Source organism: Xenopus laevis, chromosome 5L (assembly GCF_017654675.1).
Source record: "Xenopus laevis strain J_2021 chromosome 5L, Xenopus_laevis_v10.1, whole genome shotgun sequence".
NCBI classification, from domain to species: domain Eukaryota; kingdom Metazoa; phylum Chordata; class Amphibia; order Anura; family Pipidae; genus Xenopus; species Xenopus laevis.
Window position 1 is genome coordinate 101243046 of NC_054379.1, and position 21335 is coordinate 101264380.

At 38.0% G+C, this 21335-nt stretch overlaps 3 protein-coding genes across 4 annotated transcripts in view; all 3 read left to right on the forward strand.

Annotated features, from left to right (window-relative positions):
* Positions 1–3058: 3058 nt before the first annotated feature.
* On the forward strand, positions 3059–6150 carry LOC121393547. Its single transcript, XM_041562375.1, has 5 exons — positions 3059–3795; positions 4611–4866; positions 4960–5070; positions 5761–5880; positions 5976–6150. Exons 1-5 carry the CDS (start codon positions 3657–3659, stop codon positions 6133–6135), a joined length of 786 nt encoding a protein of 261 aa, XP_041418309.1. The 5' UTR covers positions 3059–3656; the 3' UTR covers positions 6136–6150.
* A 482-nt stretch (positions 6151–6632) lies between these two features.
* On the forward strand, positions 6633–9803 carry LOC121393548. Its single transcript, XM_041562376.1, has 7 exons — positions 6633–6895; positions 7303–7449; positions 7741–7848; positions 8221–8337; positions 8697–8813; positions 9189–9431; positions 9712–9803. Coding segments are annotated over exons 2-7 (639 nt in total). The 5' UTR covers positions 6633–6895; positions 7303–7396; the 3' UTR covers positions 9713–9803.
* Positions 9804–15540: 5737 nt separating this feature from the next.
* gclc.L (glutamate-cysteine ligase, catalytic subunit L homeolog) overlaps positions 15541–21335 on the forward strand; it is a 28938-nt gene continuing 23143 nt past the window's right edge. Inside the window, exons 1-2 of one of the 2 annotated variants that reach the window (XM_041562024.1) lie at positions 15541–15831; positions 15971–16195. In XM_041562024.1, the coding sequence (XP_041417958.1) occupies positions 16046–16195 (150 nt within the window). In that variant the 5' untranslated portion in view covers positions 15541–15831; positions 15971–16045. 2 annotated transcript variants of the gene reach the window in all.

The following is a 21335-nucleotide window of genomic DNA, read 5'->3' on the forward strand; positions in this document are numbered from 1 at the left end:
CTGTCGTGGAAAAAACATGTTTTTTACAAAATGTATCAGTTAATAGTGCTACTACAGCAGAATCCTGCATTGAAATCCGTTTTTCAAAACAAGAAATGGATTTTTTTATATCTAATTTTAAAATTTGTTATGGGGCTAGACATTTTGACATTTCCCAGCTGCCCTCAGGTCATGTCACTTTACTGCTGCACTGCAAGTTGGAGTGATGTCATTACCCCTCCCTCCTACAAGCTGCTGTAATGTAAATAGAGCCTTGTCTGCTGAGCCTGTCAATTGAACAATAGGCAGGAATCAAGATAAGCTCCCACTGACACCACTTCAGAAGGACTGAAATAAGATAGTCCTGTGATCACTGCCCCCACTTCCGTTTAAAAAATAAATATATATATATATACACACACACACACACAATTCATTTTGGGCACTGGAAAAAATATTTTATATAGATAGTTTATTATATTTGTTTACACAAAAATGAAACACAGGAGTACACTCCCAGGACTGATGACAGGGAATAGAAAAAAGGATAAAATTAGGAGGACATACTTGAAAACCAGGGAAACTTAAGAGGAAGTCTAGGAAGGGTTAAAATAGCTCATGAGAAAGGAGGCAGTAAGTAGTTAATGTAAAAAGAAGTATTGCAGGCAGGAAAGGAGCAAGGTCTGTGTGAGGTGGATAGCAGAGGAAACTCACAGCTCCTTTACCTCATCTAGTAACCAGTAAAACAAACTAGGAAGGCAGCAAGGAGAGAAAGTTCCCCCCTCCAAAGGAATGCAAAGAACAAACTTACAGAAAGTACTTACAGAAAGTAATTGCTTCCCTGCAAACCATGTGACCTCTCTCCTCCAAACATCACACGCATGGGCAGAGAGGGGAGGGGGAGTGTACAGCTAGATTCTCATGTTGTAGTGCGACCTGGCTTTTCATTACAGCAGTGATCCCCAACCAGTAGCTCGTGAGCAACATGTTGCTCTCCAACCCCCTTGGATGTTGCTCCCAGTGGCCTCAAAGCAGGAGCTTATTTTGGAATTCCAGGCTTGGAGGCAAGGTTTGGTTGTATAAAAAAGCAGGTGTACTGCCAAACAGAGCCTCCTGTAGGCTGCCAGTCCACATAGGGGCTACCAAATGGCCAATCACAGCACTAATTTGGCACCCCAAGAACATTTTTCATGCTTGTGTTGCTCTTCAACTAGTTTTATTTCTGAATGTTGCTCACGGATTCAAAAGGTTGGGGATCCCTGCATTACAGAGTGGCTGCCTCCAAGCACACAGGTAATGCTGTGCCTGCTGTTAGAGCAGCACAGGATGAATGTGTAATGAGCAGAAATGGAAGCCCCCATGACAAAATACAAACTAAAATAATTTATGCATGGATTTGTGGATTAACATTTTATTTGCCAGACAGTGTTTATGGATGTGTGTTTTTTATAAAAATGCAAAAAAAAAAAAAAAGTTTAAAATGACGACAGATTCCCTTTAATATCATTAAGTGTTGAGGGATAAATGTATTATACTGGTAGTGATGGCACTAGTCACCTCTTGTATTAAGTAATTGTCTTGGAACCATGCCAACAATGGGGTCATTATGACATCATCGGCACCTAACCACAAAACAACAGGTGTTTCATGTGATCAACGTGACATAAAGCACCTTCAATACAAAATCCTCAATCGGGTTTAGAATAGTTTTTGTTTTATTAATATCATTTAGGGGGTTATTTATCAAGGTCCGAATTTATCTCAATATCGGCTGCTTCAAACTCCGATCTAACCCCCTCGGGTTTTTAACGCTTATTTATTATTACATTTTCCCGAAAATTTGCTTTGCAGGAAAAGCTCCGATTTCCACGATGTTTTCATGAATTTTCCCCCGAAATCTCCAAATTCTTTGGAATTTTCACCCGAAAGCTCCGAAAACATAGTGAAATTGCCTGAAACCCAGACACAACCAAAAAGCAATGGGACTGTTCCCATTGACTTTTATGCAAGCTCGACAGGTTTGAGATGCTGTGTTTTTATATTCAGACTTTTTAGCCCTCGGGGTTTAATAAATTCCGAAAAATTTGTTATTTTTTTTTTTTTATAAAAAAAAATCACAAATTTTTTGGATTTCGGGGAATTTCGGGTATTCGGACCTTAATAAATAACCCCCTAAGTCTTAAGGGATAAATGTACACCTCTTGTATTAAGTAATTGTCTTGGAACCAGGCCAACAAATGGGTCATTATGACATCATTGGGACCTAACCACAAACAGGTGTTTTATGTGATCATTGTGACATCATTGTAACATCATTGTGACATCATTGTAACATCATTGTGAAATCATTGTTTGACATCATTGTAACATCACACATAAGTTATGATCTCACTTTACCTACACTACTTGTGCTCAGTCTAATGTTTACATCAGACGAAGCAAGAAGGAATAGACGCTTATCTTTTTAAGTGCTTATTTCTTTCTTATATTTCAAGAGATTTTCTAAACTTCAATTTTTTAAGGTAGGAGATATTAACTCTAGACAAGTTACCATTCTCTAAAATTCTCAATGTTTTTTAAAGAAAAATTTTAAATACAGTATTAAGACTATTTTATTTAACTGAATGATTCAGCCATGCAGTACTTGTTAATTAAGAGTAATGGAAGGTGTGTTGCACTGTGTATAGATAGAGCCTATATTTTTCTCACATATTATGTAACTTGTAAATTAATAGTAATAATATACATTTTGTTGCTGTTGCTATTAAGCAAGTCTACAATATAGGCAGATTGCATAGATTTTGTTCTTTTATTCTTTTTAATTATTGAATAGTTATAATTATTTACTTATTTCACCCCTGTATCTTTATGTTAGTGTTTATGTTAGTATATGAAAAGCTTTTTTTTTTTAAATTAATATCATTTAGTGGGTTATTTATTAAACCTCACATTTTTTTGATTGGGCGTTTTGGGGCAAAACTTGAATTTTTTGAGGAAAACAGAAATACTCAAATGTTTCGAGATTTATTATACCCTGATGCTGCAAAAAGCCTGAATTCAAAAAATCCGCCATCCCAGACCTGTCAAGGTCCTGTATAAGTCAATGGGAGAGGCACCTATCCCAAATCCAACTTTTCCGAGGTTTAAGAGAAAAGCTTGAAAAAATCGATAGATTCAGAAAAAAGCCCAAAAAGTTCAAGCAATTCAGGTTCTTGTGTGATTTTATTGAATTTTTCCATGATCCTATTCATTTGGGTTATTTTATTAATAAGGCCAGATCGAGCATGGGAATTTGGTAAATAAAATATGAGATACATTCAGATTTTAGTAAATAACTAAGTAAATAAATAAGTGTTGAGGGATAAATGTTTTAATACTAGTGATGCCATTAGGCCAAGCTTGAATTAAGTAATTGTCATGTAACCATGACAACAATAGGGTCATTGTGACATCACAGGCACCTAACCACAAAACAACAGGTGTTTTGTGTGATTAGTATGACATCATATTTACATCAGACGAAGCAGGAAGGAATAGGTGCTTAAGTTTTTAAGTGCTTATTTCTTTCTTATACTTTTTTAAACTTTCATTTTATGAGGTAGGAGATCTTAACTCCAGACATAAGAAAAGTTACTGTTCTCTACATTCTCACTTTATGTTAGTGTCCATGTTAGTATATGAAAAGCTATAAATGTATTTTACAAACAATCTTATTTTTCTATATCTTTCTATTGCAGAACTCAAGAATGAATCTAAGAAACTATTTTATATGGATTATTATATTTGGACTGATTATGATTTGCAAAACTACATCAGGTAAATAGAGAATTTGAATTCAAAGACCTGCAGTTGTTCTGATTTTGTCAACTAATCTAAATCATAGTTTGCCCATCTTATAGAATAGGGCAGACCTTTTTATATTAGTGAAAACCATCTAAAATTAAAGTTATCCTTATCTGGAAAGCCTTTACCCCAAAAGCTCCAAATTTTGGGAAAACCATGTTCGTCCACTATAAGCCAAAAATTAAACTTTTTAGAAATTATTTAATTTTTCTCTGTAAATATAAAACAGTACCTTGTACTTGATGGTATCTTATTAAACTTATTTACTACGTTAGTGATTTTTATCACACTTAGGGGCAAATTTACTTATGGTCCAATATCGAGGGTTAATTAACCCTCGATATTCGACTGCCCAATGGAAATCCTTCACCTTCGAATATCGAAGTCGAAGGATTTACCGCAATTTGTTGGATCGAACTATTAAATGCTTTGAATCGTTCGATTCGAAGGATTTTAGTCCATCGATCGAACGATTTTTCTTCGACCAAAAAATACTTAGAAAGCCTATGGGGACCTTCGGTAGGTTTTAGGTGGTGAACTGGGGGGGGTAGAAGTTTGTTTTTTACTTCGACTATCAAATGGTCGAATAGTCGAACGATTTTTAGTTTGAATCATTCGATTCAAAGTCGTAGTCAAAGGTCGAAGTAGCCAATTCGATGGTCGAAGTAGCCAAAAAAACATTAGAAATTCCAAGTTTTTTTTATTCTATTCCTTCACTCGAACTAAGTAAATGGGCCCCTTACAGTATGATTAATTAGGTTTTTACTATGACTATAATTGTATTGCAGAAGATACACAAGAATATGAAGCAAATGATGAAAGTGCATATTTAGATGAAGACGCAAATGTAGATGATGAAGACGCATACTTAGATTATCCTGAACCTGAATCAGAAAAAACTGTGGAAACATTTACAATTCAGCCTACAATTCAGTGGACAAGTGCTGGGAATGAAACGGAGACGGAGAATGATAATCAATATGATATTCCAGTAATTGTTACAGGGTGTATTCTGGTAATTCCTGTGATTGGAGCTATTGCATGGTAAGACACTTTACTTATATTTTAATAATATATTGTATTACAAACAGGCACAAAAACAAACTTTGACAAAAATATTATCTTTTGTTTCTGCAGGCTAGTGTACGCAAAAATTATAAAGAAGAAGCAACCAGTTAATGATGTTGAAAACCCACTAGAGACAGCACAGCCAGAGAAAGATTCTCCAATACTTGAAAGCTCTGATAGGTTTGTAATCCTCAACTAACATCATTTATTTTCATATATTGTCTCTTTCTGATGCCTTGGAGTCTCCATACTGCTCATTTCAGCACAACCAATTAAATTCTCATCCATACATTTCAGTAAAATAATGGCAAAATATTGCTTTTTGTGGTCTCTATCTCTTGCACATTTAATCCTAGTTTTAATCAGCAACCCATGCAGCAGATGTATCAACGGTCGAGGTGAATTTTTGAATTCAAAAAATTTGAATTTCAAGCTATTTTTTGGGTACTTTGACTAGGGAATAGTCAAAATGTGATTTGAATATGGAAATTTATCATATACTGTCTCTTCAAAAATTTGTCTTCGACCATTCGCCATCTAAAACCTGCCGAATTGCTGTTTAAGCCTATGTGGGACCTCCTAGAACCTGTTTGGAGTCAATTGGTGGACTTTGAAAAATCTAAGGTTTTTTTGGGAAAAACTTTGATTCTAATTCAATCAAATGTGCTATTACTTCGATTGGATGATTTGAATTCAGCTGAATATAGACCTATTCAATCGAAAAGGGACCTATTCTGCAAAAAAAACGTAATTTCGGTTGGTCTTTTTGAATTCAAATTTCAAAGATTTTCAAATTCAAAATTCAACCCTTAATAAATATGCCCCATAATATACACATGCAGTAAGATTCAGTAGACTTCTTTTCTTTAGTTTTTTCAGGTGTCTGTATAAAAAGATTAAGGAGAAGATAACAAAGAAGAAACCAGTTACTGACGTGGAGAACCCGCCAGAAATAGCTCCATCCAAGCAACAATTTATAGAAGCTAAAAGGTTTGTAGGCATCTATTGACTATAATCCTATATTTTAACAGCTAGTTTGCCTTGATTTATTCAAACATTCTTAATTTTCATTTGTTGTTTTTTAGGCCGGTGTTTGAAAAACCTAAGGAAAAGAAAAAGAAGAAAACAGTCACAGTCGCTGGCAGAGAGAAGCCGCTAATGACCATTCGGCCTCAGCAAATATCAGCCACAGATGAAAGCCCTGTTAGGTTGGTAACCCTTAGTTCTCTATATTCCTTTGCTTAAGCAGTTGCATTTGATTACACATGCACTTTATTTGGATATAGTTAACAAATTCACTTTATTTTTCTTTCTGTTGTTTAGTAAAAAAACATGTTGCCATGGATTACTCTGGTCAGAGAAAACTTTACATTTTGGCACAACGATTTGACTAGGAGCTGCCATATTGTTAAATCTTGGGCAGTCCATTAATAACGTATCCATATTATAGTAAAGGCAGCAAACCATAGTGAAATAATATCAAAATGCTTATGGGGTGATTTATCAGCATTCAAATTCAGATTTTTTCCTACTAATGAAGTTTTTGTGTGCTAAAACTCTGGCATTTGAATGATGCTTTCAAAAACTTTTGTGTCTGATATTTAATACATCAGAAATAGCTAAAGCCCCAGAAAGATCTGTAGGCTTCAACAAAATGTATTTTTCTTAAGGTTGCCTATTTTAACATTTAGATTTAAAGGATTTCCTTACAACGATAAAACTCCTAAGCTCCAAGCAACTAACTATAATGAACAATTCTATTAGCATGCTTGCTTAAATTTACCCAGACATTGGTTTATTAGCACTTACTTACAGACAGGGTAATATTCATATTAATCAGCAGGAGATATTGAGTTTCCAGCTGCTAATATACACATGCAGTACAATTCAGTGTACCATATTTTGTTTCCTTTAGGTCTGTGGTTAAAAAAATAAAGCAGAAAAAGAAAAAAACAGTTAATAAAGCAGAGAGCCTACCAGCAGCAGCAGCTGAAAGCCCTGATAGGTTTGTACTTTTATTCGAAGGTCTATCTTTAGAACACCAAACCAACCAAACTAGTGGCTCTCAATAGCAAAAGTGCCTAATATAAACCTCCATGAGTCAATCGTTCTCTGACAACCAACACCTACAACTTGGTACAATGGTTGTGGTAGTTTGAAGGGAGCCACCAATTCCTAAAATTAATGTTATGTTTTAAGACCCAATAATGGGTGGCACATACTTTATCATTATATTATACAATCCTCTAAATAAAATTATTATTATACACCCTAGAGAATATTAGCTACTCACTCACTCTAGGTAGTATATTTATGATCTGCCAATGGACTTTTCAACTGATGTTTTATATATTCCACAAAACAAAAGACAAAGTATGTTTTCATGATCTTTATATATTCTTCTTTTTATAGGGGAAAGCTTAGTGAAATTACAGAGAACAGTGAAGTGCCTATAGACATAAGCCTTCCAGAACCTGAAAGTGACACATTCGATGTTTTCAGCTATATGGAGTCTATATTGTCATCACATAAAACGCCTAAGAATCAGAAACGTAAAAAGTAAGTTTGCTATGCATAAGTTATTTGTTAAGTATTAGGTTATTTTTTTTATAGTGAGAATGTAGCAATCTATAATTTGATTATGAGATGAGTCAAATAATCAGTTTACAATGAGGGGAAAAGAAATTCTGGTTATAGATATACTAGAATTAGTATTGCATTCTTTTTATTGTAGCAAACAGTAAGAATGAGTATGTAAGTGCACATTTAGAATCCAGTGATCGTTGTACTTTAATTCTTATTTAGGTGTTTGAAGGTGTTTCAATGACCTTGCATTTTTTGTCTTTTCAGGGTACAACGTTATGCAATGTTTGAAGAAATTATGAATAATGAAGAAAATGCAGAAGGATTGACGCAACAGTTGATTGCGCTTCAAAACAAATCACCAACTCTCAAAGTGTAAGTAAAACAGAACCCTAACTTAATACACCAACAACATTTTTACTAACACAGATCTCACTTGTAAGGGACAGGCCACACGAGCAGATTCGGGGAGATTAGTCGCCCCAGCCACAAATCGCCTCTTCTTTGGGGCGACAATCTCCTCGAACTGCCTTCCCTCTGCCCTCCGCCGGCTAAAATGAAAATTGCCTGCGGCAATGCACACGCGGCGATTTGTTTTCCGAAGTTGCCTCACGAGAAAACGTCCTTGCACAACCTTGTCTAATGTTTAAAACCTACAAACTAGTGTAGTATCATTTCTTAATGTATTAAAAAATGATTAGCGAGATTAGATAAATGTCAGAAGTGTAACAATTGTTGTATTTATAGTTTGGTGCGGTATGAACCGATAGATGATAGTAAGGAGGAAGATGCTACATCACTGAAGTCAGAGATGGAAACTTCTACTATCCAACTGCAGACTTCAGAACCCAGGGAACCAGAGAGGTGAGTTTGCTAAACCCTACAGCCCAAAGCCTGATATCATTTTTAAATTCAGATTTCAGTATTTTGAATTATAAAACAATGTAAATGTTATTGGGTAGCAGTGTAATACACTGCTCGCTTTGTTATATAGTAATTCATTTTTATATATTATCTGTTGTAAATGCAGCTTTAATTTAAAGATATCACTTAAGGAGTAATTTCCTGTTTTGCCAATAAAGACAAACATAGGAGATGCGTTTGCACAACCGTGTCTAATGTTTTAAACCTGCAAACTAGTGTAGCATAATTTCTTAATGTTTTAAAAATCTATTAGCGAGATTAGATGAATGTCAGAAGTGTAACAATTGTTATATTTATAGTTTGGTGCAGTATGAACCGATAGAAGATAGTAAGGAGGAAGATGCTAAATCACTGCAGTCTGAGATGGAAACTACTACTATCCAACTGCAGACTTCAGAACAGAGGAAACCAGAGAGGTGAGTTTGCTAAACTCTACAGCCCAAAGCCTGATATAATGTTTAAATTCAGATTTCAGTATTTTGAATTCTAAAACAATATTATTGGGTAACTTTTGTAATACACTGCTCACTTTGTTTTATAGTAATTATTATTTTTTAGATACATATTATCTGTTGCAAATGCATCTTTAATTTAAAGATATCCCTTATGGAGTAATTCCCTGTTTTGCCAATAAAGACAAACATAGGAGATGAGTTTGCACAACTTTGTCTAATGTTTAAAACCTGCAATATATATTATATGTTGCAAATGTATCTTTTAGAGCAGAATGTATGTGTTCTACACAGTAGATTATATTAATGTGAATAATTTAACTATTTTCTAATCCACAGTGAAGTACAAATTCTACGGATTGAACCACCTAATGAGGATGGTGAACTTCCTTTGCAAATAGAGCAGGAAAGCATTCCCGTCCCACAACAGCCTTCAGAACACAGTGAAGATGTTGTCAAGAAAAGTGAATCTACGGTGAAAGAGGACCTATTTTTCTTTTTCTTATTGTCGTGTGCTAATATGCTTCAGACAAATTCCTCAGAACTAGCAGCATATGTTAAGCAACCTTCAGAACCTGAATGGTGAGTTTGCTAATCTCTAGAGACAAATTGTTATATTACATTTTCTTCACAAAATAATACAAATGCAACATTTCACTGTTTATGCTAATTGTATGAGAGTAGGTGCCAGTTCATAGCAAATGGAAAAAATGTGAGTATTTTTTAGTTTGGGATTATATAATAGGGATAATTCAGAGCATATAGACCTAGTCAAATGCACTTTTCAAGGCAATACAAACCATTAAGACTAGGTTGGCACAACCATGTATTGACTGCCTTATCACTTTTTTCTAATGTGCAGAGAGGAGCAACCTGTGAATCCTGAACCGAAGACACCTGCGTTGATGAGCATGGAAAATCTTCTTCAAAAGTAGAACAGAGATAACCTCAGTGAACTGAACTGAGATGAATAAATAACTTTATTTATTATAATAAATAATTATCTTAATAAATTATTATTTGTGGTTTCCTTTTAAATGAACAAATAGCATACAGAGTTTGAATACAGATAGATCTTTATTATTCTTTTTAGTTTGTTGACATTTAAAAAGCCAAACAAGGTAATTGAGGAATAAAGTGCTACTGTGCATGCCTCTCTGTTCTAGCTCATATGTATATCTTTAATACAGTTGGCTGGCAAGATTCAGCCAATCTGATGCAAATAAAGCTGGAGAGGAAAGTCATGTACAGTAATGATTTAGGGCAGTAGGGCACGCTTGAGAAAGTAAATACATTTTCTGAATGTTGCAAATGTGTGTAATAGTTGGCTATTAATTGTTGAATGAAGGCTGTTGCACAACAGGGCCTTGCAAAAAATGGTTATTTATTATTTAACAAATCAACGTTTCAACCCGCACTGGGGCCTTTATCAATCTTGATAAAGGCCCCAGTGAGGGTCGAAACGTATATATATACATATATATATATATATATATATATATATATATATATATATATATACATATACATACAGTATATAACCAATGAAACAAAGCACATCCCAATGTGCATAGACCATATGTGCTGCCTCCTAATTTCATGCCCCAGCCTGGGTCACAATCCAGCATCCCATGTGACATTGGTGTTCATCTTTGCCCTGATAGTGATCGCTTATACTACTTCAAATATACAAGTATTGAGACGAACTAATAATTAAATACAATATAACTGCAAATAACTAGATAGATCTCTCTGTGCACTTGCACAATACAATATGAAAGCTGTAGGGGTTTCTTTGTGTATGGGGAAATATGAATAAAATTGACCCATTAGCTTTGTGGTTTACTGGTCTGTCAGCCCCATATAACATTGTGAGACTACCTTCTGGTGTGGTGTCTATGGCACCCAGTTTAACTGGAACTATTATATTTTAGATTTACATTATATTTTATGAGATTTTCTTTTCCATAACTTTATAATGTTTTCTGTAAAAGTCACCCACTATTAAAATGCTGGGATATGTCTCTTCTAAAGGGTGCCAAAATGTATTCATTGGTATATATCTATACTGGATGATACATTTATACACATTGGTTAAACTAATATAACTGTAATCAGTCGGGAATGTAACATGCCAGAAAAGTTGCTCATATTTGGTACTGGAAATATAAGACCATTGTTAGAACAATATCTTTATAGGCCAAATAATTCATATTAAACACACTGCAATGCTAAAAATATGTGCTATTGTGATATGCACTTGCTGACGTGCATGGTTATTTCATAAGTGAGTACATAAAAGAATGATTTCAGCTAAGAATAAAAATTAAAAGATGATGTAATGTTTTTATTTTAACTGGCAGGTACTCTTGGGGTTTTGTGGTTTATATTGTGATGTGTTTTCTTGTAAGTGACACCCCCCCAAATCTCATAGAAGTATTACTGATTCAGAAAAGAATTACATACTCTTCATGCACTTCATAATGAAATAAGTATAATTAAGGAAAAATAAGTTAGTTAGTGACTTTGTCTTCATCAGTGCAGATTCAGAAAAGTGTTTCTTTGTATGGTTTCTTATGGTGTGGTATGTTACATGTGTTCTACTGCAAGGAATCAAGAATTGCAGCCTGTCCTTCCTTTCAGTGAGCCTCTACTTGGGGGAGGGGGTTGTGAGCAAGGCCACTGGGAGCAAGGGGGCAAACTTATTTAAATGCTTTCTGTTCTCCTTATTAACTTCTATTCTGCCAAGCAAAGCACCAATGCTGGCTGTGATTACAGAAGTAACAACAACACATATGACCTGTTGTAAATTGTTTTAGTTATAAATAAAGTTTTCATTATTTAAATTGTAGCCTTTAAATCTTTCACTAAGGACTCTTTTAAAAATTGCTGAAGCATCTATGCATTACTTGTAGGGGTAGTTACATTCAATATATTTATAGAATGATGATTTCTAAGCAAAGTTCAGTAAAATATACCCTCCCCCGTGTGTATTTAAAGAGAATGCAGCTTGGAAGGTGGATTTTTATGCTATAGAGTAAGCTACCCCATGGACCGCTCCCCCGTGGAGTCTGCTTCCTTTATACTTACACTACTGCTTTATATCCTTCTTAAATGATTCTTTCTAGCGAAATAGTAAATGGGTTACATCTGTAGAAGGAAGCACAGTCTTGTTAAACTCTACATTTACTAATTATTCATGCTTGTGGTTAGTACCTACCCATACTTGCAATTCTGGAGCTCAGTAATAATGTGGCACAAGCAATTTCACTAGCCTGTCTCCACTTAAAGCAATACCCACAAATTCCAAGTGGCCATTGATGTACCACATCCATCTCTCTGACACCTGGGGGCATTTGTAAATATATATTTCCAGTTTTTTACAGGCCAAACTCTGAGCTCTGAAAGAAAACCTGGGAAAGCTTTTAGGTAGGCTCAGATCTACATCTCAAACAAGCAAAAGCACTATAAAATACAGTAGGTTGGGGTATGTACATTTACTGCATTTAAATTAGATGCAATCATCTCATTCTTGCTAGCATTTGGGAAACTTCTGGATATGGATTCTTAGAATTCAGACATTAATGCACACCTTTCATTTCTACCAATACAAACTATAGACACATCCCTAAACATGTTTCTCTCACATAACTTGATTACGATTATTGAAATTATTGATACATTTTATTTCAAGCTTTCTCCTATAGAGAATTTTGTTTTGGTGTCAACGGCGTTCCTATGATATAGTTGAAGACCTCAGATGAAATTCAGGTTGGAAAGAAAACCTTCATTAGCTACAGGTACCAGTGGGTTTCGATTGCACCAATATTTGCATTTTAGTAATTAGAAACCCATAGCTCCTGTTAAGAAATGGGGAAATCTAACCAGCTAACAAAGTATAATGTGCTAGGTTTTAAAATTTACTGAAGCCAGACAGACCTGCTATTTGCAAAACTATAAGGGCCGCATGCTGTCTTCATCCGACAGCTGGATACATGTAGTTTGTACCTGTGATTTCACGTTCAGTTCCTTTACCTTCTGCACAACCGACACATTGCATGCGTGTCGTTGTCTGGTGACGAATCAGACATTAACATGACATGGAGTTCAGCCATAATAAATATCAGCGCTTGGCAAACTCCCCCTGGACCTCATGGAGAGCAGTGATTTTGTACCAATATAAGTCTGTATTTTTGAAAAGTAAAAAAATCTGAAAGGAGTGGTATAAGATAAAGTATGCACTTTAGGGTAGGACTACATGGACGTTTTTGGCACAACAAAATGACTGCTACAAGTCGCATGTGACAAAAATAAGGTAAGTGAATGCATTGGCACGTGGTGTCGCAGCATTGATCCAATACAACACGACTGTCGGATACAGACGCAGCGCACAGTGTCTGCATCCTACAGTCGTGTCGCGACAGATCAATGCTGCAAAACCATGCGACAATAACTTCACAACACAAGGGTGCCCCCCTGGAGTTTTGCTTTCAAACAGAACAACAAGAAGTGCCCCAGGTCCCCATAATTGTGTTCAAGATCTCAGCTAGTGATGATTCTCTGCCTCTCTCTTGATAACATTGCAAGTCTCCATTATTATTGCATACCTCCCAACTGTCCTGTTTTTAGAGGGACAGTCCCTCTTTTGACAGCTCAACCTGCAGTCTCTCATTTGTACTGGAAAGTCCCATTTTTCTCTGCACTGAACGGCCAGTAAAATAAACAATGTTTCTAACTTAATTGGCTTATGACAGAGAGCCCAGAACAGCCACAACAGAAGAAAAGATGCATGTGTAACAATTCAAATATATCTAGATAAGCAATCAAGATAAGCAAATAAGTAATTGTAACAATATAAGATAACAGGTCCCTTGGGAAATGTTAGACTCACAGCTTAAAGGGCAATTCACCTTCATTAGCAAAACAGTAATAACTGAAAAAAACCCACAGAAATATGTTCAAACCAGGGCTGGGCCAAGGGGTAGGCAGGGTAGGCAACTGCCTAGGGTGCAAAACCTTGGGGAGCGCACTTATCAGGCAGGCCTTTAGTATTTAAGTATTATTTTTTAAAAAAAACGCATTCCCCAAGGGCCCCACCCTGGGAGCGCTCAGCGTGAGTGTGACCCCCAATTCTGCTGCCTGTGAAGCGCTGGGGCGATGATGTGCATTGGACTACAGTCACAAATCGGGCAGAGAGAAGACCTGGCTGGATGCGTCTAGAGAGGTACTCCGACTCAGCACCGGGCACTGTCACTCCTTCCTACGGTACCTTCCTTGAAGAGTTGCTTGCTGGGCAGCTGCTGGCACAGTTTGGTTGGCTGCCTTGGGGGCCATTATGGGCTGGCTGATGGTACAGATGGGGGCTGCCCAGGGGCGATCCTGGCCCCTCTGCCGCCTGAGGCAGCAGCAGTTGCTGCTGCCCCCCCTCCCCTGGAAATTCGCTCTTAAAGTACCAGGAGCAGCATTTTTGCTGCCCCTGGTACCTAGTGGGGCGCTGCTGCCTGAGGCGACAGCTTCAACTGCGAAGCACCCCTGGGGCTGCCTTGGGGGCCATGATGGGCTGGCTGCTGGTACCGTGGAGGGGCTGCCTTGGGGGCCATGATGGGCTGGCTTCTGGTACAGATGGGGGGCTGCCTTGGAGTACAGGTGGGGCTTGGGCGGTATTGATGGATATGGGCTCATTGGCTGCTGGCACAGGTACAGATACATTACAGGTACATTACATATTTATATAAATTAAAAGTTTCATTCAATAATGCGTTTTCTTTTATTTAAAAACATGTAATGGTAAGGTGGGAAATATAGGACAGGGGGTGGGGGGTGCTGATTGGAACCCTTGCCTAGGGTGCCAAACTACCTTGGCCCGGCCCTGGTTCAAACTTTCATAACCTGCCAAGTTTTGTAAAAATTGACATGGCTATTAGGGGGTGTGGCCACAAAAAATGGGCGGGTCAAAAAATTCTCCATGCTACATGCGCCAAATTTTTTGTCCCTCTTTTTATTTCCAAAATGTTGGGAGGTATGTACACTCTTTCTGCCCTCCAGGTCTTTAAATCTGGATAGACTTTCCTTCACTACAGGTGCCTAATCTGCCCGTTTGAATAACTGGTTCCAGACAAGCTGTGTAAATTGGAAAAACAGACTGTTCTAGAAAATCAAGTCAGAAGGGCTACACTAATATTTCACTTTAAGGCAACAAAAATACATGTCCCTGATATTTCGACCTAGTAACTCATTTTGACCTCGAATTACTTGTGTCAGGCTAGCAGCTTCTGCTCTATCTGCCTCCAGAGATTGCCTTTTTGTGGGCTACATTCTAAAACGTCACAATGTGGCTCCAGGGCTCCTTGAGTGAAACACATTCTCAAAGCCTACACGATACACATGACGCAATTGTGTAAGGTGTTGCCTCATGCAGCGCCCATACTCGTGTGCCATTTCATTATGTAATGGTCGGAAGCTGGAACGCTGCCGCCTTTTCATGGGTGGGGACTAGGGTGTATGTACAGCCAGCAGCCTGCATTTCTGCCCTTCAGCTCTACTACTGACAGCACAGCCATAGAAAATTTGCAGAGTCACGATGTGCCAAGCAATTTTCTGTCAGCCACACCACGCCACTTTATTTCACATATAACGAATGTTTACATGGTGCCGGGAAGTAAAACAATAATGCTGTTGAGCCAGACACAGACTGTTATTATATTTTAACATTCACGCGGCTGAGGGCATGTCATTGTGTAGCTTCCCAGCTCGGGACGGTAGCAACAGCAGTTCCACGGCTACTGCCGCTTTAACGTTAGCCGAAGAATAAAAGTGCTAAGTCACAGTGCAAGATGACGTCACGAGAGACGCGACCACTCACGCACCTTCACGCACTCATCTCGAGCAGTGTATACAGAGTATAGGCGTGTGACAGCTCGGAGCACGTGACCTCACACACGCTGGGGAGGAGCCTTGAGGCATACCGGCGGGATACATAGGGGTGAGCTGCTCATTCTGTACAATACATTGCTTCCGGAAAGTCTTCCTCGCCTCGTTGCCTGTACCTGTCCACTGTACTAGCAGGGGCTTCGGTTGTTGCTCAATGAAGTTGTAGTCTCTATTTACCGTGTGTTGTGCAGGTGTAGCTGGCTGCCTAGTGAGTCTCACCCTCCCGAGCGTAAGAAGGAAGAACAGAAGAAAGCAGCGTAGCCGCCATGGGTCTGCTGTCACATGGGTCTCCTCTTAGCTGGGAAGAGACCAAGAAATACGCCGACCATGTCCGGCAACACGGCATCATCCAGTTCCTGCACATCTACCACAAGTTGAAAGAGCGGCAAAAGGACGTGCTGAAATGGGGAGACGAGGTGAGCCGAGTGTTGTGCCTCTTCCTACAACTTTCACTTCAGCAGCCTCAACTATTTGCCAACTACAGATGTGCCATCATCATCAGCGTCTCATATATATCATGTGCTCCCTGCTGTCACTTATAAGGCTAATACAAGTCACTGACAATTTCACTTCACTCATAGAAAAGCAAGAGGTCCTAGGCCTGGGGCTTTTATACATTTCACCGAAGTCCAAGTTTATATTGATAGCCTTTTTTTTTTTTTTTTTACATTTTAGTAGAGGGCTTATAGACTACAATACTATGTTAGTGTCAGTTTGCATTAATACAGGTGCGTAGTATGTAATACTCACAGAGACTCTATCCCCTTGGAAGGGTAAGTTGAAGCTAGTGGTTGTTCATTTGCTGTTTAGTTATGGTCATTTAGGGATTATCATGCTGAGAGATTTGGCATTAGGTAAAAGAAAGCAAATTTGGCCTATGTTTCTCGTTGAGGCTGTTGAAGTACAGTAACCTTTGCAAATGGAGGTGTCTTTCTGGTCCTGGGCACATAAGAGACCTGTTGCACAGGCCCGGACTGGCAATCTGTGGGTTCTGGCAAATGCCAGAGGGGCTGCCATAAGGTCCCATAGAAAGTCAGTATTTAGTGGGCTGGTGGGGCCTGTTTGGGCCTCTGTGTACCTGAAATGCCAGGGCCTATTTTGACTCAGTCCAGACGTGCTATTGCATATTGATTCCCACTGGCCATTATCCCTGGCTGTGACTCCCAGCCGCAGGCAAATAGATGGTGAGGGAGTGGGGCAGCAAGGGGGAACAATCACTGGTGAGTCAGTCTAACCGTGAAGGCATTTGGTTGCTTGGCAACAATATACATGTAGGAGCCTGTCAACTGTGCTATGGGTGCTGTAATCGCTGTCTGCAGCAAAGCTGTGTACAAGCCACTTGAAGTTCTAAAAAAAGATTTAAGCATATAACATTTGATGCTTAGAAAAAATAAAATATATGAGAATAAAAGTTTGGCTGGCACATGCAGTCTGAGACTAGCAATCTGTGGCCTCTGTCAAATGCAATGCTTGCTATCAGATGCAATAGAAAGTCACTATAGTATTTAGTGGGGCTGTTTGGGCCGCTGTGCACTTGGCTAGGAGCAATTTTGACTCCCAGTCCAGACTAGGGTTGCCACCTGGCCGGTGAAAATGGTGATCAATCCCAATGTTATTAATAGGGGAAAAAAGATAGATCTATAGGGAGGACGGTACTTTGCAAAAGGTGAACATGCCCGTTAAAACCTGCAAATAAAGGGGTGGATTAAGCCTGTCAAAGCAATGTTTTGGGCTTGGCTATCTTTTTCGTGAGAGGTAGGGGAGGATTATACCTGTGAGACCAGTCCAAGCAATGCTACCATGCAGGGAAGTGCCAGCCTTTGAACAACTACCAGAGATAAATAGTTATGATCAGCATATGGAGTTTACTTTGTAACTTAAAAACCCTGTTTTTGAAGGTATACACTTGCACAGATAATACATTAATTGTGAAACCGAAGACCAGGGGACCAGAGAATGTTAATGATTAGTACCTTCTCTTTGTATGTTTAAAATCTAACCATTTCCAGAGCTGTTTTAGTCCTGTTGCATATAGTAAGTCAGGTAGGCAAGTCTGGACTGGGATTCAAATAGGCCCTGGCATTTCAAATACACAGGGACCCAAACAGACCCCCGCAGGTTCAATAAATTGTGATTCTCTATGGCACGGCTTGCAGCAGCCTCTCTGGCATTTGCCAGAATCCACAGATTGCCAGTCCGAGACTGCAGGTAGGTCAGAGCTTCTACCATTTTTATGCCCTTTGAGACATGAAATCGCAAAGTAGAAAGCAAATGGCATGCTGTATGTAAGACTGCACAAGATTTAGATGTGCCTATGCTTGTATACATTCAGATGCCCACATCATTCATCAACTAAAGAAAATGTAAAGCTTTCACCCCACTGGCATTTCCATATATGCCTTACCTCAGATGCAGTGCAATCACACTATGCCCTGCTTGAAAAAAGGTAATTAACTTGAGGGATGAAAACATTGGTTTGCCACTTTAAAGGTCCCTAGTAAGGCCTCACCTTGAGTATGCAGTATGGTTTTGGACCCTAGTGTTTAAGAATGATATTAATGAGCTCGAGAGAGTGCAGAGACTTTCTACTAAACTACAAGGGTAGACTGTCAAATCGAAGGAAAGGCACCTGTAAGTGGACAAAATTACTCTTTGGTATTTTTTTTTTTTTTTACAAGCATATTTGACATGCTGGGGTCATTTGGAGTGCAGGAAAACTAGCACCTGAAAAGTAAACACAGTACACTTTATACATTAACTATTTGTATGAACTGACCAACTGAGTCATACTTGAATTGCAAACTCAGAAGAAGGTAGGCAGGTCATTTATAATAACTTTTCAATGCAATGACACATCCATGGCTCAGAGCGATCACATTCAGTTGCATTTACATGTAACTTTAAATAACTCACCTTTCAGTTAACTACTAGTATGATGTAGGAAGTGATATTCTGAGACAAATTGTGGGTTTACATTTTTTTTTATAATTTGTGGTTTTTGATTTATATAGCTTTTTTTATTCAGCAGCTCGCAACCATGCATTGATTTGAATGAGAGACTGGAATATTAATAGGAGAGGGCCTAATAGAATGATTATTAATAAAAAAAAAAAAAAGTAACAATATTTTTATAGCCTATTTGTTTCCAGAGGAGTTGAGGTACCATAAATTGAGAAGTCGGAGTCAAAGAACTTACAGTATGTAGAAACTCCTGGTGATATTCCCTATTCCCTTTCCCAGGTATGCTTCGAAATATTCCTATAAAAGTGAATAGAAACTGGCAGAATTTCTTGCTGGGAGACTAGCTCTGTTTTCACATTTTGTTGTTTGATCACTGTTAAATATGACCAAATACAGGCATGTTTCAGACCAGTGGTCCCCAACCAGTCGATCGCGAGCAACATGTTGCTCTCCAATCCCTTGGATGTTGCTCCCAGTGGCCTCAAAGCAGGAGCTTATTTTTGAATTCCAGGTTTGGAGGCAAGTTTTGGTTGTATAAAAACCAGGTGTACCAAACAGAGCCTCCTGTAGGCTACCAGTTCACATAGGGGCTACCAAACAGCCAATCACAGCCCTTATTTGACATCCCCATGGACTTTCTCATGTTTGTGTTGCTCTCCAACTCTTTTTACATTTAAATGTGGCTCACGAGTAAAAAAAGGTTGGGGACCCCTGTTTTAGACAATAATTACTGACCCAGGGCTATTTGAGTCTTCAGGGCCAGAGTGTAACAAAAATAGGGGAATCTACAGGAAAATTTAACTCAGGAGTCGCCATACCTTAAAGGAACAGTAACACCAAAAAATAAAAGTTTTAAAGTAATGAAAATATCATGTACAGTTGCCCTGCACTGGTAAAACTGACCTGTTTGCTTCAGCAACACTACTATAGTTCATATAAACAAGCTGCTGTGTAGCAATGGTGGAAATTGAAAAAAGGCTATATGGCACAAGTTAAATAGTGGATAACCGATAACACCATTATGTTCTACTGAGCTTATCTGCTATCTGCTGTGTAACCTGAGCCTGTGGCTGCCCCATTGCTACACAGCAGCTTATTTCTATAAACAGTAGTAGTGTTTCTGAAGCAAACACGACAGTTTTACCAGTGCAGGGCAACAATGCATTATATTTGTATTACTTTAACACACTTTCATTTTTTGATGTTACTGTTCCTTTAACTGTTTTAACATAACTTCCAGCATAGCCCCAGTAACAAGACTATCCACATGAAAAACTGGAGCACTCATGGGACTTATGAATGAGCAAAAAACAAAATATTTTTTGTTTACATTTGGTCCTGCTAAGAAGACCTTTTTTAAGACATCCCAAACACACCAGTATTCTCCGACCTAAAATAGGAACTTTATGTAAATTAGTGTCCATTCCACTCCCTTTTTTGTCATATACTGCACTTGATGACATCACAGTGAGTGGGTTGGACACTAATTTACATAAGCAGGTGCCTATTTTAGGTTGGAGAATACAGGTGTGTTTGGCATGTCTTGAGAGTTCCTCTTAGCAGGACCCAAATGTTGACCAAAAATATTTTGTTTTTAACTCATTCATAAGTCTCATAAGTGTTCCAGTTTTTCATGTGAAAAGATGTAGATTTATAATAATAATATATATATTGTATGTGTATACTACAACATGCCCTTTGTACTTTTTTTTTTTTTTTTAACAAAGCATACTTTGATGCTGGGGCCCTAGGCAAGTGCTCTCTCTTTTCCCTAAAACCAGCCCTGCGAGACAAAGACAAGAGAGCAGTCTATATATATTAGTATATATATTGTATGTGTATACTACAACATGCCCTTTGTACTTTTTTTTTTTTTTTAACAAAGCATACTTTGATGCTGGGGCCCTAGGCATGTGCTCTCTCTTTTCCCTAAAACCAGTCCTGTGAGGCAAAGACAAGAGAGCAGTCTATGGCTGATTAAAATATATTTAAAGCATGACTGAAATGCTACTGATCTGATGAGAATGTCTGCAAACAAAAGAAGTAGGTTGATAAAATCACATTCTCTATGAAAAATGCGTTTTTAAAAACTATTATACTTCTATGATTTTTGAACAAATGCTTGTGTTGCTGTGGCACCGGAGAGGTGCTGGGTGTAACTAAAACACCAGAGGTGAATTTATTTTAGATTTTCGTTGTCCTGAATGTACATAGCTTGAAACAAAGGTGTAATGTGGTTTATAGCTTCTACTGTAAATAGTAATAGTACAAGCAAAGCACTGTGCAGGTCTACGAAACCTGAACTTTATGAATGAGAATTATAGACATTATGCCTACATTATGTACTACTCCAGATAGTTGGTGGAAAGAACTTGCAGGGAAATGAGTATGACAGAGCAGCATACACACTGCTTCTCTTTTAAGCTATATCTCTTACACTTTTTTTTTATTTTTATGCACTTTAATCTACAGGGGACTGCTGTCAATTTAATCATTAAAACAATAAATTAAATAAAACATGCAAATGTTTTCAGGTGATGAAGGCCAAGGCTCTTGTCCAAACATCCAAAATCATGTGCATTATAAAATGAATCA